At 44.4% G+C, this 17,985-nt stretch overlaps 1 protein-coding gene and 1 long non-coding RNA gene across 16 annotated transcripts in view; one reads left to right on the forward strand and one right to left on the reverse strand.

Moving 5' to 3' along the window:
* The window catches only part of KCNMA1 (potassium calcium-activated channel subfamily M alpha 1), a 561,760-nt gene that overhangs the window by 316,707 nt on the left and 227,068 nt on the right, over positions 1 to 17,985 (forward strand). For all 15 annotated transcript variants that reach the window (XM_081007630.1, XM_081007632.1, XM_081007631.1 and 12 more), the window contains exon 5: positions 3,752 to 3,863. In XM_081007630.1, coding sequence (XP_080863756.1) covers positions 3,752 to 3,863 — 112 coding nt within the window. The remainder of the gene's footprint in view (positions 1 to 3,751; positions 3,864 to 17,985) is intronic.
* On the reverse strand, positions 3,870 to 12,488 carry LOC308478262. Its single transcript, XR_013986994.1, has 3 exons — positions 12,275 to 12,488; positions 8,739 to 9,028; positions 3,870 to 4,406 (listed from the first exon to the last, which is right to left on the reverse strand). It is a non-coding gene; the product is annotated as an uncharacterized lncRNA (long non-coding RNA).

The following is a 17,985-nucleotide window of genomic DNA, read 5'->3' on the forward strand; positions in this document are numbered from 1 at the left end:
TGGTTTTCGAATGTTTCGGAAGTCGAACGGTCTTCCAAACGCATTATGTTTGAAAACCGAGGTACCACTTTACCACATCCATAAAGGTTTTTAAAAATAAAATAAAATAGGCTACTGCCCTTGAATCGGAAGACTTTTCTCTAGCCGTGTTGAGAACAAGAATTGCTTCAATAAACCTTTGCTCCATGATAAAGAGGTTTATGGATTTACTGTGCAACAGCAGTGCGCTCTCTCTCTCTCTCTCTCTCTCTCTCTCTCTCACAAACACACACTGTGTTTGTGGCAGATGTTACTCCATCCACCATCAGTCGCTTATAAGAATGATAACTTATACCCTTCCCATCTGGCTGCATTGTCCCAGCCGCTCTGGGCGGCTTCCAACACATGTAAAAGCAAAATAAAACATTGAACATTAAAAACTTCTCAAAGGTGCTTGCTGCACGCACCACAATCTCAGAGCAGTGAGATGCTCCTGAGGTTCCAAAGTTTGGTTTCCTTGGAATGAATGTCAATGAATACAGCGGTGATACAGTGGGAAGTATGGTTTTGTTTACACATATCTACAACCACAGCATGGGATGGAGAGGCTCGCTGCACTAACATTCCTAAGAGCTCTTATCCCCCGCATTGGGTTTCCTGGGAGGCCCTAAGCCTGCAACAAAGTGAAACAAGCCTTTGTGTCTCCACTTTCCAGCAGTGGCGGAGAGCAGGGGGGCGGGGCTGGCGCACGTTCCAGGGGCAGGGTGCGTGTCCTGGGGCGGGGCGCGCTGCCTGCAGGGGAGCAGCCACAATGGCACCCTGGGGATCACGCTGCTGGGGGCGGTGCACTCCCCCTGCACTCCTCTTCCTCCGCCAGTGCTTTCCAGCATCAGCTAATAGCAACAGGGAGCATTCTTTAGTACTAGGAAAAAATATACCAGGGGGACACACCACACTTGTTCTCACTTCACATCTAGAAGGTACCTGCACATTTTGTCCCATAACTTTCTTCCTAGGTGGGCTGGAAACTCCCCCCCCCCACCCCCCATGAAAGCTCAGAGTCCAGGGCACCTCCGCAGGGGAACCATTGAAAGCCTTTATGGGTTGGTGGCACCTGCTACAGAGTAGACTAATTAATCCCATTGTCTGGATAGGGAGCTGCCTGATTTCTTGATACATTTTCCCCACCCACACACCCTGCCCCACCCATTCCTTTGGGTTTCCCCTAGAAAGCAATGGAGTAATCCAATATTTTGCTATAACAGTTATTTGTCAAAGCATATTATTATTATCATTGTCATTAAAATCTTTATACCACACTGCATCTGTAGATTTCAGGGCGATTCACACACACACACAAAAACAAGACAAAACCCCAAAATACATAATAAAAATAAGAAAAAAACAAAGCAAACCAATAACCCCCTACCCCTCCCACAAATACATTTAAAAGGATATAGGATGTTAGTCAGCCAAAGGCCTGGTCCCTGGCGCTTAAAGGTATATAATGAAGGTGCGAAGTGAGCCTCCCTGGGTAGAACATTCCACAAGTGGAGAGCCATTGCAGAAAAGGCCCATTTTCGTGTTGCCACCCTCCAAACCTCTCATGGAGGAGGCACACGAAGAAGGGCCTCAGCTGACGATCACAGGATCCGGGTAGGCTCATATGAAGAGAGGTGGCCTCTGAGGTTCCGTGGTCCTGAGCAGTAAAGAGTTGGTGCTCAGCTCAAGTCTTATTTCATGTGAAGAATGCAATTTTAACCATTTTATTTTGTTAGCTTTTAAACATTTAAAAATTGCAAGCCAATGGAGCGTAAAGGCTTCCATGTTCAACTGAGCACTGAATTGGAGTAAAATGTGAGAAGGCGATTTAAGTAGTACCCCCAAAGGGTGATTTTTTGTTTGTTTGCATTGGACCAAAAATCCAAACCAGTTTTCACTTTCAACCCAAGCATAGAGGGCTGGGTGTTTAAAGGCACCAGACAGGACCAGTCCACCCAATAGTCAGGGTGAGGGTGAGCCCCTTGCCACAGACAACAGATCATACAGTTGCATGGGGCCCCAGAAGCAGATCCTGTTACCTCAGTATAGCCTTTATCCTTCCCTAAACCCCAGTCAGACTAGTCTGTGGCAGTTCTGCCTTCTGGTCCTTCCTTTACCTTTGTACTGCTGGATGCCTGAGGCAACCCTGATTTACTACAATTCTATATATCTGTTTGTTTGTTTGTTTTATAATCTTTTTACCCTGCTTAATAATAATAATAATAATAATAATAATAATAATAATAATGAATTCAGTGGTTTACAGTATGAAAACAGAAACACAACAACATTCAATAAAATTTCCTGGGGGGAAATAGATTAAAAATGAGATAAAACGATTATATCCCAAATAAATCTGAGCAGTGTGGAGAACAAAAGAAATCAGGAGTCAGGCATCCAGGAAAGCTTGGGTAAACATTTTAGGAGGTGTTGAAAGGTTGCTAATGTCTTTGTCTCAAACCTTATCTGAGAAAGAACATTCCAGAGGATGGACTTATCACTGGGACAGTCCACTGCCACATTGTCACCAAACCAGAGAACCACCAACAAAGGTGGAAAGATTGGCTTGGTCTGTGTAGGGGAAGGCGGACTGCTAGATTTCCTGTTCCTAGATTGCTTAGGGCTTTAAACGTCAGTCACAAAGCCTTCAACTTGACTCATTAGCTATTAGGCCTCCAGTGCAGACCTTTCAACGCTTGTGATGCAAGATGTGTAAAGCTGGGTGAACTTAATTTTATGCTCATTTGCAGTTTCTGCACATTATATTAGTCTAATGGTGAGGTTGCCAATGTATGGACCACCCTTTTCAGCTGCTGTGGCCTTTCCCCCTCCCCCACCTGAAAAACTCCCAGAAAGAATATATACTGTATTGGGAATTGTAGTTTGAGGGGTGGAGCTGGTCCTGGGAATATTAAGAGATCTTTAATATTCTCCTTCTTCACGTTAACCACTGCTCCCTTAGAGGAAATTATTATTTAACTGCTTTAACTCTGTGGCACAAATAATGCTCTAGAAGCTTCTCAGTCTTTTATCCCCTCATATCAGCTCCTACAAACTCCAACACTTGCAGACTGTCCATAGAGAAGGTTTTCAGTGGTCCCTTTGCCTTGTTTTTTTTAAATGCTGAAATAGATTTGCTTGTAGGACCATGTACACAAGGTTGAAGTGATCTCAAGTATCACTAGCCCACCAGGAAAAGTTGTCAGGCTGGTGGTGACAAGGGACAGGGCCTGCTCAGTCATGGCCCCCCCACACCTTTGGAACCCCATCTCCAGAGAGATAAGTGTTGTCTCATCACTGCTAGCTGTTAAATAAAAACTCATTTATTCAAGACACATTTCTTTGTAAAATCCGCATTCTGATTTATTGTTGAAATCTCCCAAGTGGTTTACATAGTTTGGGGAGGGGGGTGACCTTTCGCTGCTGGGGTTTTTGTGTGCGTGTTTGCAATTGTATCTTCATATATTTTACATGAAAATGTATTTTACAAAGGGTTCTTTGGGTGGGAAGAGTGCACCCTTAAAAAACAGGTTTAAAACGTTTTTTAAATGAATTAGTCAATTAATTAATGAATTAAAACGAATAAGCAGGTGTATTTTAATTAGAGGTCACGAAACGATGCCTTAATTATTTCCAAGGGACAAACAGAAAATCTGTTGTATCTTTCATAAGGAATCCCCCCCCACCCCACAACAACCAGTATCCTTATCCTCTTCATTTCCCTCCCCAGTTCATAGCAGCCAACGACAAGCTATGGTTCTGGCTGGAAGTAAACTCGGTGGTAGATTTCTTCACAGTCCCTCCAGTGTTCGTTTCAGTGTATTTAAACAGAAGTTGGCTGGGTAAGTAAACAGCGTTTTTCTTAATTGTGTGTGGGTTTGCAAGATGCTGGCTACTGGTACTGCGTTCTTGATGACTTGTAATTGGCACTGAGAGAAAGGTACTGAGTCTGCCCCCTCCCTCCAAAAAAACACAAACCGAGGCAGACTGGTGGCAACTTGAAGGGGGGGGGTGTTGCGCAATATTCCCAACACCGAAGCAAAGGGAGAGAAGCTGTAGCTGGCCCTGGTGTAAGAGAGCCTGTATGAGGGATGGCCTCCTCTCCTGCAGGGGTGGCTCACAGCTGTCTCCTCTGCCCCTCAAAAGGTCTGCTAGACTGACCAGACCGTGATCACTGGCTGCACCTGCCTAAGCACATATAAGCAAGTCTCACTGAGTTCCAGAGGTTTTGCAAGACAACCAGTCTAGTGAGCTGTCCATGCTTCACACAAGCAAGAAAAAGGCAGGATCAGGCTCCATGCAGCTGAAACCTTCTCCACTGAGTGCCCTTGTGAGGGACAAACCTAAGCATCCCTTCTTCATCTGGAAAAGGGAATAGGCTTCCTCTGCAAGAAAGGAGAGGGGGAAAAACTGATTAGGAAATCAGTTTGCTGCCCATTACGATTCTTCATGTTGACACTTGGAGGTTTGTTGCTGTTATCAGAGGAATTTCTCAGGTACTTCCAAGAAGCTTGCCTTCAAGAGATTTCAGAGTACAACTTCCATCAAAACCATTGCCTCCCTGCTGCGCCCCAACAATATCTTGGTATGGCAGCATGTTGGAAAATGGTAACCGGTTCCACACCAGCTCCATCACCACCACTGCGGCAGGCCTCTTTGGCTCTCAGGGGAGCTCTGAAGCAGGCGCCACTGTGTCTCTAAGAAAGACCCATTTAGGAGGTTTTGTTCCATTGGGATAGAATGGTGTCACTGACTCTGCATTCTGGAAAATGCAGACTGCTGGAACTGGCCGTTGCTGACTCCCCCTTGCACCACCAGCACCATTGTTTGATGCCTTTTGAATTTTATTGCCCTTCAGATGTGGCTGCACTAAAAATTTAGCTTCCCTAGGCAGACACATAGTGTGCCCCATGGTCAAACTGGCTCTGTATCTTGAACTTTAGTAGGTGAATCTCTTCCCCCCACCCTATCCCCATCACTTTATATATCTGTTTCACCTGCTAAATTTCTCTGTTAGTAAAGGTAAAGGGACCCCTGACCGTTAGGTCCAGTCGCGGACGACTCTGGGGTTGCGGCACTCATCTTGCTTTACTGGCCGAGGGAGCCAGCGTACAGCTTCCAGGTCATGTGGCCAGCATGACTAAGCCACTTCTGGCGAACCAGAGCAGCACACAGAAATGCCATTTACCTTCCCGCCAGAGCGGTACCTATTTATCTACTTGTACTTTGACGTGCTTTCGAACTGCTCGGTTGGCAGCAGCAGGGACCGAGCAACAGGAGCTCACCCCGTCACAGGGATTCAAACCGCTGACCTTCTGATCGGCAAGCCCTAGGCTCTGTGGTTTAGAACACAGTGCCATCCGCGTCCCAGAAAATTTCTCTGTTAGGTTGCTGTTAAAGAGAGAACAATGTTGAGGGGCGGGGGAGATAATTTTATTCACTGAGCACAGAATTTTTAGCAGCTTTTTTTTTTTGTAGCATCTAGTTTTGTAGTAGTAACACTGACATACAATAATAATTATGAGCTTCATAACATTAATGTTGTATTCACTAGCTTGAGGATCTGTCTAAATCTGTTTTGCTGATTCCATAGCTGCAGATGTTAGAAGTGGCCACAAAACTTGCTCTTTCCTTTCAATCTTTATGTGGCTTAAAGAATTGTGTGCTTCTGCCATCCAGTGGTCATGCTGAGGCATGACTTTGCCACCAGCAGCAAACCGCTTTTAATTAAGTTTTATTAAGTTGTGTAAAGCATGGAGTAGTTGCACTGACACAGCTAATTGCTTGAGACAAAGGGAATAATACTAGCAAGTATTATGAGAAAGCATCTTCAGTGTACGAGGTTCATTGTAGGCTTATAAAGGGCCTGAAAAAGCCTGTGACCTACAAAACAGATTTCAGCTGACAGGTTTCTATTTCTTTTGTTATGCTGTATTCTCAAATCCCGGTGGAAAAAGATAAAATCCTGCACAATTCTCTGCCCAGGCCTCCTGTCTATGCACATCCTGTAGCTCAGGGGTCTAAAGCAAACATATTCCCAGTCTCTTAAAGTTAGGTAGGAAATGAAGAATGTTTGCTGGGCTCAGGACCAGCTTCCCACGTCGGGAGGCAGAATCCAATGGGGTGGTGCCTCCGTGGGCACCCTACCTGCTACTGCTGCCACCGCCAGGGCCACACAGCGTGGCTGCTGCTTCCACAAGATCTTGTGAGATCTCACTGAACTCTCACGAGATCTCACCAGAAGACCCTGCTGCATAACCCTGGTAAGTGAGGCTTGGGCAGGGAGAAGTGGCACCTTCCCATTTTGCCTCAGGTGGTGAAATGAGACAGGCCACCCCTGTGTGGGCGCATGCTTTAGAGAAGGGACACGGTTAACTTTGCAGTGGTGCTATCCAGTATTGTCCTTGTAACCCCGCAGAGTTTGTGAGTGCAATTTCTGAAGCAGCTTTGCAAAGCCTGGTTAAGAACCAATATTGGGACAACACGGTTAATGTCAATGCACACCTATCAAGCTGAACTCTGGTTAAAGCCAACCATATAAGTAAAGGGGAAATCATACCCATAGGTATTGCCAGATCTAGGGCAGTGTGAGCAGTTTCCCCACACAGGGCACCGAGCCAAGGGGCGCAAAATAACAACAACAACAACAACAACAACAACAAACAAACAAATAATAATAATAAAAATAGGTTGTTGTTGGCATCCATCTGTCTTGAGAGACAATGGAGTGTGCCTCTGGATATGAAGTCAAACCGCTGGAGAATCACAGCGCCTTCTGCGGCTGCAGACACAGGTAACTTGTAACTGATGCCTCCTGTGTTGTGACCTCTCTAAGGCACAAGCCAGAACAGCATGTATGGAGGCCCTGGGCTGCCCAAGTGACAAGGCCCATCCTCCTCTAGGCTGCACTGATGTGGTCAAAATGAAAGCAAAACAATACATTTGACACCAGCTTGGCTGCAGCCGTTGCCGGAAGGAGGCATACTAGGCACCACTCAACCGTTTCAGGGACTCCACTCCAGATTTGCTTGGGGTTTGCTCATTTGCCTTTTCCTCAAGGCAGTGGGTATATGGGTACCTACTCAATATCCAAATATATCCAAATATTGAGTAGGTACCCATATACCCACTGCCTTGAGGAAAAGGCAAATGAGTAAACCCCAAGCAAATCTGGAGTGGGGGGGGCATGGGCACGGCCGGGGGCCAGCTGCCCCCCTTAATAAAAACCCAATACAAATCTGAGGTTCTGCCCCCCTAACAAAAGACTGCCCCCCCAACAAAAATCCTGGCTACACCCATGGGGGGTGGTAATCAAATTTTGCCCTCTCTCAGGACGCCACAATGTCCTGAGAGACCACCACTGCCCATAATGAGGGAGCCCATGTTGTAATAAAAAAGGTAAAGGTAAAGGACCCCTGGACAGTTAAGTCCAGTCAAAGGCGACTATGGGGTTGTGGTGCTCATCTTGCTTTCAGGCTGAGGGAACCAGTGTTTGTCCACAGACAGCTTTCCAGGTCATGTGGCCAGCATGACTAAACTACTTCTAGCACAACAGGACAGTAACCAGAGTGCACAGAAATGCTGTTTACCTTCCCGCCACAGCGGTACCTATTTATCTACTGCACTGGCGTCCTTTTGAACTGCTAGGTTGGCAGGAGCTGGGGCAGAGCTAGTCTCCTAACAACATTTTAGGGAACTTTATATCTTATACCATTATGTGTAGCAAGCTGCTGTCTGGGTTTAAAAACAAACAACTGATATGCTTTATGCCATGTTCCCTTATGTTAGATCTACTTAAATTTTTTACTCTTTAAACGTGAAGGAATTTTGCCAATAATAATAATAATAATAATAAAATTTTATTTATACCCCGCCCTCCCCAGCCAAGACCGGGCTCAGGGCGGCTAACAACCAATAATAAAAACAAGTTGATTAAAATACAATTTAAAAGATTAAGATACAACATTAAAATATTAGGATGCAGTCTCTTCATAGGAGGAGAAAGGAAAAAGAAAGAGGGGGAGGGAATCAAACTGTTTCTAAGCCAAAGGCCAGGTGGAACAACTCTGTCTTACAGGCCCTGCAGAAAGAAATCAGATCCCGCAGGGCCCTGGTCTCATGAGACAGAGCGTTCCACCAGGCCGGAGCCAGTGTTGAGAAGGCCCTGGCTCTGGTTGAAGCTAATCTAACTTCCTTAGGGCCCGGGACCTCTAGGGTGTTGCTATATATGGACCTTAAGATCCTCCGTGGGGCATACCAGGAGAGGCAGTCCCGTAGGTATGAGGGTCCTAGGCCGTGAAGGACTTTAAAGGTCAAAAGCAGCACTTAAATCTGACTCTGTACACCACCAGGAGCCAGTACAGCTGGAAAAGCACTGGGTGAATATGCTCCCATGGCAGAGACCCTGTGAGGAGCCTCGCTGCAGCATTCTGCACCCGCTGGAGTTTCTGGGACAGCTTCAAGGGTTATAAGGCTTATAGCCTTCAGTAAAATTAAGTGAAGTATGTGTTCAGAACAAATGCATTCATGTGTCACTTGGGGACCTAGAATAGAAGGACTCTGCACTAATACTAAACTCCAAAACACTTAGGCCAGCTGGCCTGGGATATTGAAACAGTTAGGATACTTCATAATGAGCTAGAACAATGACATGTGGCTACATGTAGCTCAGGACATCCTGCTTACTGGATAAATCTGAGAATGAAACATTGTTGTACCTCTTCTTCAAAGCAGGATACTCAAAGTCAGCCTCCAAAGTGGTTCAGATCTTTCCATATGACCCAGAAAACTGAAACTCAGCACACACAGCTTAGGTCAACATGCTGTGCCTATTCTGGCATCATCACACTCTTGCTCCAGCAAACCATGGGCATGCTTCCCCCCCCCCCACTTCTCCCCCCCCCCATATTGTGTCTTTGACGAGGAAGTCCGTAGCAGCCACATATATAACAAAAGGCATCAGGCTTGTTTACACATTTTTGTCTGCTTGAAGAAGCCTTGGTCCGATCTGAAAAATATAAATATTTAGGTTACAAAACTGTAAGAATAAAGAAAAATTAAGTTTGCAAAACAATAATTACCATGTGGTTAGGGTAGATCAACGTGTCAGTGTCCACTTATCCCCAGTGTAAATATGACATATCGGCAAAAGCCAGAAATTGAAAGATAACTATAGCATGTACACAAAAATTGATTTCAGATTTGAAACCAGCATTGAAAGAACATATAAGAACAGTTGAAAAATCTCATGCAAAAGAAAATGGGGAAAAAATTGTTCCCCAGTATACTGTGTATCCTAAGGGAATATACATTTTTTGGCATACCTCTAACTGTACATAGATATACATGTCATTTTCAATGCTATACATGTTATGTTCAATGCTTTATAAGTCACGTACATTTATACTCATATTGCACTACTGTGGCTATGTGTTTAATTAAATATTGAATTCTTGCATTGTGAAAAACAAAGATTATGGTGAAAAGTGAAAGACATGAATTGCAAAAAAACTAGAGCTTACAGAACAAAACCAACTTGAAATCAGCACATCGAAATTAGGTTAGAACAACTGCAGGTGTTCAATGCAACAAAAAAATTGTTCCCCAGTGTAAGTGTTACTATGGTGGTTTATGCACTTGACAGAAGCTGCTAGATGATTATTTTCTCATCTTTGTGCATTCTTTCATATACAGTCATACCTTGGTTTTCAAATTTAATCCGTTCTGGGAGTCCGTTAAACTCCCGGAACAGTTCGAAAACATGGCTTCCGATTGGCTGCAGGAGTGTCCTGCAGCCAATCAGAAGCTGTGGAAGCTGTGCCGGATGTTCAGCTTCCAAAAATCATTCGGAAATCGGAACAATCACTTCCGGTTTTCTATCGTTCGGGAGCCAAAACGTTCGAGTTCAAAGGTGTTCCGCTTCCAAGGTTCCACTGTATAGATATGTGGCTATATCATGACCATCTACAATCTAGATATTATTTTAAAGAGTTTTTAAGATCACCTCCTATCATTAGTTTCAGGGATTGTTGTATAGATGTTTGTTCTGTTTTTAATTTGGCTTGTTAGATAGTTTTTGTTCTGACATACGTTTCTGTAAAAAATCTTTGTAATAATATGGTATTTTGTTTTATATTTATTTCACCTGAAAATGTATTATATTGTCCCAGTGGAAGGGTAATCCTGAAACAGGTCAGGTCTGAATAATAATAATAATAATAATAATAATAATGATAATAATAAATTAATTTTTATTTATACTCCACCCATCGGGTTGGGTTTCCCCAACATCTCTGGGCGGCTTTCAACAGAAAATAATAATAATAATAATAATAATAATAATAATAATAATAATGCTGCGGTAAAACATAAAACATTAAAAACCTCCCTATACACGGCTGCCTTCCGATGTCTTCTAAAAGTCAGATAGTTGTTTATTTCCTTGACATCTGTTGGGAGGGCGTTCCACAGGGCAGGGGCCACTACCGAGAAGGCCCTCTGCCTGGTTCCCTGTAGCTTCACTTCTCGTAGTGAGGGAACCGCCAGAAGGCTCTCAGAGTGGGACCTCAGTGTCTGGGCACAATGATGGGGGTGGAGACGCTCCTTCAAGTATACTGGGTCAAGACCATTTAGGGCTTTAAAGGTCAACACCAACACTTTGAAAGCATAGGAGTTGCTCTTCTTTCCCCTCCCCTGTCAATGTTTTAAAAAATCTAAACTGAACTAATAGAGGGTGAATTTTATGAATTACCCCTCTTCCCAGTTTATTTTGAGAATGCACATATCAAAGGTCACAGATCCAGTTCACTGGAACCTAAGCAAACAATTTCTGTGGGTGAGGGACATTAGCAAGGGGAATTAGATGCTGCAATAGCACTGTGCCAGGCTGCTCTGATTCATAGAATCATATTATTGTAGAGCTGGAAGGGACCCTGAGGGTCATCTAGTCCCACCCCCTCAGCTAAATCACACACAAAAGACTACTCCTGATTAGGGTCCTTCACTTCATGAGCTTAATTTAGATAGCAGGTGTTGGTTTGTTATTGCAATTGTTAAACAATTGGGTGTCAGAAATCCTTGACAATCTATGGTAAATCTCCAAAAGATTTAGATTTAGATTTAGAGTGTAGATCATGATCTGCATTCTGGTTGACTCCTTGCCCTGTGCATTTCACTCCACAATCTATCTAGGAAGATCTGGGTAGACTGAGAGGAATCAAATAGTCATGCATTCAGGTCCCCTGTTCATGTTTCTGCAGTAGTAGTTTCAAAATACTTAGATCTTTAAGACAAGATCTCTGGGTATAGGGTGGTATATAAATTCAATCAATCAATTAATCAATCAATCAAATAAAATAAAATTTAAATGTTTATGTGAGAACCTCTGCATATGTTTCATTTCTGTTCTGCTGTTCTTAAGACTATGCTTGCTTTTGGCATTTGTGCTCCATGCAGAAAGCACCCTTCAGAAAGAGGAGCAATGGAATGTTCTTTCTGAATACTATTTCATAATTTTACCCCAAGAGAGAGTATTAGTGGGAATAAATACAAAGAAAGATTAGAGAGCAGTTAGGCAAACTCTCTCTCTCTTTTGAAAAAAAGAGAAAAAGATTATGCAATGCTATAATCCATGAAAGTGCAGACAGCGGATTTTTGTTGTCACCAAACAGCTGAACAACCACTTGAATCATTTAGGTGATTTAAAAAAGCTATAATGGAGAGAAAGGGACAGAGATGAATGAGAATGAAATGTCCTTTTCAAACTGTCACATATGGCACAAAAGCAGACCCTTTTCACGGAGACAAGAGGTGGCATTATAATAATCAAAAGGGAAAGTGTAGCTTGTCAGAGAAATGCACTGCCCTATACTTTTTGTAGCTAATCTTGATTGTCTGCAAATTGGTGTCTTCCTCAATGTAGTGCCCTCCAAATATTGTTGGACCCTGACCATTGCCCAGGTTGGCTGGTCCAGGTGGGAGGTGTGGTACATCTGGGTTGGGCAGATGTTCTATGTTGGGTCTTACAGTGGGAGGATCCGCAAGGACACTGTGACCATTGATGTTTCCCAGATTCAAGCACAATTCCATCCACTCAAGCAAACCATTAGTTCCCTCCTAAGGATCTGATCCCTGGATCAGCCCTGTGCCTTAGGGCAAAGGCCACATTTTGACCTTGTCTGTTTGGTTATCTGGACACCTTCAGAATACTTCTGCTACCCAACATCCATATTTTCTAGCCTCTTTGTTTGCTTACCTTTCCCATCACGCCTGTTTTCCCCATTGGTGTTCACCTCTATTCCCATTCTCCTGAGATTTGTCCCTCTATCACCTTGTGCTCTTGCCCACTTATGCACCAGCAGTAAGAAAAGCTGGGTAGTAATTAGTCTCTCTCTTGTATCAGTAACAGAGCACCGTACACTATGTGTTCAAATGTGAGTAAGCAGTCAGTAGTCTGACCTGAGATGGCACGTGACATGCCCCGTTTGTGACATCAGACCAGCAAAGATTGTGATGTCAGCAGAGCTAAGCCAATGGCAGCCAGAAAAACTGTGACACTTCAGCGCCTGCAGCTGAATCTCTGAGGTCACAAAGAGTTTTGCAGAGAGTTGCTGAATACAAGCATCTGCCTGAGGCCAGCCCTCAGAGCTAACTAGACATGAGAGGGCAATCCTGACCACTGGTCCTGCTAGCTAGGGGTGATGGGAGTTGTAGTCCAACAACAGCTGGGGAACCCAAGTTTGAAAAACACAGGAGCAACCTGTGTATGTATGCGTACATTTCAAACATTTCTATACCACCATTCATCAGATATTTCGAGGCAGTTTCCAAAATCCAAAACAAGTCAAACAACACAAATATATGCAAGGCAAGAGAGTAGTAAGGAGAAGATAGGACCATACAGGTGAGAGAAGCCAAACTTTCCTCTCCATTCTGTCTTACCTTGCTGTGCTCTGTTCCTTTTTAAAGTACCGTACTTCTTCCCCAGCTTATCACCGCTACTGCAAGAAAGCTGGACTAGGCAGTGAAAACTGTTGAAGCAACTGAGTGCACATAGATAGGGACGGGGGCTCAGGTTCCCTCACCCACACTGCTCCTTTTTATTAAAATAAAAAAAAGACACATGGATGAATTCATGTAGTTGCCCCCATCGTGTCTAGTTTGGCCCTTAAATGCTTTTGACACCGAATAGTTAACTTAGCAGGCTCTAATCTAAAATGTTTAAGAGTGACAGCTAGCGAACCTTTGAGTCATCTCGCATGATGCTATTGAGGAAGTAGGAGCTAAATAACTGGCCCCATTTCCACCCCTTGCTGCTTCGCGCCTCCAAACAATTCGCTCTGACGGCTGCACACTGTCATCTCCTGCTCATCCTGGGGATGGGCCTCTGGATACCCTGCGTTAATTTTCTACAGCAAAAGTGGGGAGGTCTGAGAAATTAAGCACCAGGACCTTTCTTCATTTGTTCCTGCTCCCTTGCATCTTTTGCATGCAGCCCCTATTTACATGGACAGGCGGAGTCCCCCCAACCCCAGGCGACTCCCGAGTGGAATGACTCAAGACAACGTGCTATGGGATTAAAATTGGCCACAACTTTATTAAGATTCAGATGTGGGGAGACCTTGGCTTAGGCATTGGGCGTTTATCCTTCCCAGTCCCCAGCCGGGGATCTGGGGGATATCAGGGTTATCCAGAATGTGTGGGGATTGGGCTGGCTCTGGAGAACATATGTTCAAGCAGAGAGCCCGCCCCCCGTTTTGCCGCCGTCGCAGGGGAGAGCAATGACAACCTCTCAGCATATGGCCAATGCCTCCCCTCAAAACCCCTTTAACGGCGAACCCTGGGATCGCTGCCGCTTCATGCCCCCCCCCCCCGTTTAGGGAAGATAGACTGTGGATTCTGCCCAAGTCCTGAAACCATCAAAGTTGTGAGTTTTGCTACGAGGAAGGCAAAACCTGCCAATGCAGGAAAATTCCTTTCCGGCCCTTCAATGGCGACCCTGACGTAGCAGTACCCGCATACTTGTGGAGAAGAGGTTAACCTGCAAAAGAAGGCTTAACTGAGGGAGGGCAGGGTGGGAGAAGCTCTGGAGCCAACTGACAATTCCCAGGTAAGATCCACCCTCTACTGTGTGGGCAGGGCGGTCCCTCCCCTTACCTGGCCTGATCCCCTGGCAACACCTCCCCAGGTGGGATTGGGCAATTGGTTGAGGTAGGGAGAGACCTCCAGGTATCCAGCCTGGGGAGGGCGAAGCCAGGCTGTACTGCCAGGAGCCGCATAGGGTCCGGGGGGCTGTACTCGACCACACAAAAGGCACCCCCCATTTGATGTGGGGAGCGGTCATTATTTGACTTGGCTCCAGGCTCAAGCCTGTGGTGCTATCAAGGTAGGTGTTTTCAGGGGAATGCTTAGGAACAGGGGTGATGAGGGCTTCCAAAGAAAAAACACATAGGTTTGTGGATCAGAACAAGTCTCATTTTTTTTCCACTCGTCAGAAACTGGAGGGACTCCCATTCCTACCACCCTGTCAATGGTCTTCAGTACTAGCAGGGTGTTAGCAGACAGACTCTCTGTTAATAAAAAAAAAGTTGGTTTTCATTTGCCCCTCTACTTTTTCTTAATGCCCTATCTGTCGCTGCTTTCCTCGTTCTTCAGCTGCTTCACTACAACAGTAACCAACCGACTTCCACCTCCCTTCAGTTTTCCCTTCACATCCATATTGCAATCTGGGTAGTGTGTCCTTCAGGACACAAAAATGGTGCCACAGATTCACACTCCAGAAAATCCTTTAAGAGGGTGGTATTTACCAAAAAAAGACATTTGTAGCTTGGAGATCATACAATATGCAGACACAGAAGGAATATTTTCTCAGTTGTGCGTATGGAAAGGCTTTGGGGCAGGGGGCATCAATGACCTTAGAGGGCAGAACTACTTCGCAGTGCCAGTTTTGTTTGTTAAAATAAAATTTTGTGTGTGTGTGTGTGTGTGTGTGTGCGTGCACACGCAAATTCCTGCAACCACCAAGCATATTGCTTGTCACTCTCCTTTTCTGAGCCCGGACAGAACTCTGCTTTATGGAAATTGGTCATTTCATATAGGTAGGAGAATGACCAGTTCTCCAGGAACACAGTTTTGCCCAAGTACGAAAGACACATATTTGGAGCCATGAGAAAGCAGGAATTTAAACAGTTGTTCAACCATCATGAATGTTCCTTTTCATAGGAAGTTTTGATAAAGTACAAAAAAGATTTACCGGTATTTGATTTGTATACGCTGCTGCAAATGTTTCTAAAGTTGAACTGAGTATTGCTATGCCAAATGCTGCTTCCAAGAAATAATTTAGGCAATTATTAAGTTGATTTGAAAAGAAGAAGAAGCCACCTGTTCAGTTTTACATAAGAGGAAGGAACTTCTTGAAAAGTAGTGCTTGATTCTTATGAATAATCCCTGCAACCAATGGTCAGAGGCAGGCATCCAGCCCTGTTCAGAAAATATATAAATTTTACTGTGTATGTGTCCTGAAAGTTTGGAAGGACAAGACATAATTATTATGTTGTTGAATTCAGTTTCCAATTGTGTGCATGTGTACTTGTGATGAATTCCATTGAACTCAGTGTGAATGAACTTCAGAATAAATATGAAACAGTTTGGGCAGTTTTAAGATGTGGGAGAGCAATCATGAACCCTTAGTGATGAGGGGAGGGTTGCTGGAGTTTTTTTTTTGGGGGGGGACACGTTAAATTAGAAAATGGCTATGCAGATTGCATGGATTATTTGAATTTGAAAATGTCCAATTCACACTTGATTATTTTTTTTAAATGCCCTGGAACATTTGCTCCTCAGCTGTTGTTGGACTACAACTCCCATCACCCCTAACTAGGAGGCCCAGTAGTCAGGGATGATGGGAGTTGTAGTTCAAAAAACCTCTGGCGACCCAGGGATGAGAAAGGTTGCCCTAGAGGGTGATCTGAAATAATAGCATGTTTGCTTTACATGAATTCAGTAAATAATACTGAAAACTGCCCAGCTTGCGAAATACTGTATTTATATCTGGCATCTGTTAAATGTTACTAATAACCTTTGTGAAATGGAAAACGTTACACATAACATTTACTGCCCCACTTCATTGCTTAGACCAATAGTATTTTACCTCTTCAGATCCAAGGTTATTGTGGGTTGCTTTATCTATTTCTCTCTTTTTCTCCTCTCTCTCTTTCTCCTCTCTCTCTCTCTCTCTCTCTCTCACACACACACACACACACACACACATCCCTAACAAAAAGGGAAAAGATGATAGTGGCACTAGTAGTGTGATTCACCAGAAGCTTGGAGGTATGGCTCTCTCGTGGGCAATGGCCCACTAACTGAAGAGGAATGCCTTAGGCCAAACATCTGAGTCTGTTGTAGAAGTAGGATTGGAACTCCATTTTGATTAGAGCCCAGTTTCCCAAGGTATAAATCGAACCGACCCAACCCAACCCAACCACATGGCTCTAATTTGTATATCCATTCATCCATCCACCCACCCACCCACCCACCCTCTCCTTGTGACTAGTTCTCTGTGATTTACAGGAGATGCCTCTGGTCATCTTCATCCGAATTGTGCCTTGTAGCATAATCCAGGCTTTGCCCCTGACCTTTGTGTTCCTTTACTTTCCTTCTTGACATTCTGTCCTGTCGAGCCTGGTCCTGGTTTAGGGCTATGTTGCTGGCAGCAGCCAGCTAAAAATAGAAAAGTCATGCTGACGTACGACTTTCTGTGAAGCAAATGTGCTTTCCAGAAAGTTGTAATAGCGGGTGGGTGGTTTTTTGTTTTTAAAAAGGACCCACCTCTGTTGCAAGGTTAGCTTGCTGAGAAGGAACATCTTGTTTTCCTTTACTTCCTAGCAGGGGCAGCCTTCCAGATGATATTGGACTCCAACTCCCATCATCCCCAGTCAAAAGAACCAGTGGTCAGGGATGCTGAGAGTTGCAATCCAACAACTGAAAGGCACCATGTTGGCAATTCCTGCAATTGGAACTGCATTAAAGAAGGAAGCGGGTGTTGGTTGTCTCCACCCAGCATATCCTGTGCCGGGCTTCACCGCCCTTCATGTGCTAAACGGTGAATATTAGTGGTGGGGAGCCTTAGAGCCCTGATCGGGGGGGGGGGGAGCTTCAGGAGTACAGAAGGCTCCCAGCTGCTGATGTTCGTAGTGTAGTGTATGGAGGTCAGCGGGGCTGGGCAAGAGATATGCAGTGGAGGGGGCATGGATAACAGACATGCACTTGCTCTCCCGCAAACATGGGGGAGACAGGATGCCCGAGCTGTCTCTGAACAAGCATGTTTCGTTTAGCTAGAATGTTAAATAGCCACTGATAGACCTCTTTTGCTTTTGCTAACGGAAACAGATGTAAGGATAAGCTATCCTCTGAATTAGCCCAGCTTTTGGGGGTTGGGATGACAGCTTTTATGTGAAAGTGGAGATTAAGACGCAAAACCCCCCGCTGTGTTTGAATTCATAATGGATTGCATAAGCCATAGCATCTGACAGCTGTGGGGAGCCTTGGTTCTTTTCTTTTGTGCAAAACAAGCATTCATTAAAAAAAATAAATTTTCACTATCATTTTCTTAACCTGAATGGGTTGGATAAGGCCTTAGGTGGAAACAAGAGATTTGCAAATACCATCTATCAAAACTTAATTGAATACTGTTTATTTCTAGCCACTCCTTGTTATAGCTTAAAATATTTGGTATTCCAGTTGTCATTAACTGAGGATTAGTTGAAGGTTTCCCCCCACAACACACACACAACACACACACATCCCTCCCCAATTCATAAGGACTAAATCCTGTAAGAGTTGGCTGATTACATGACCTCTCTGCAGTGTGCAGGCTTTAACCTGAGATAGGGCATGTAATGCTGTCAAACGGACAATTTCCGTGACAACCAAATACATTTTATGGCATTGTGGGTGGGCCTGTGG

This window comes from Podarcis pityusensis (genome assembly GCF_964106645.2).
Source record: "Podarcis pityusensis genome assembly, chromosome: 5".
Classification (NCBI taxonomy): domain Eukaryota; kingdom Metazoa; phylum Chordata; class Lepidosauria; order Squamata; family Lacertidae; genus Podarcis; species Podarcis pityusensis.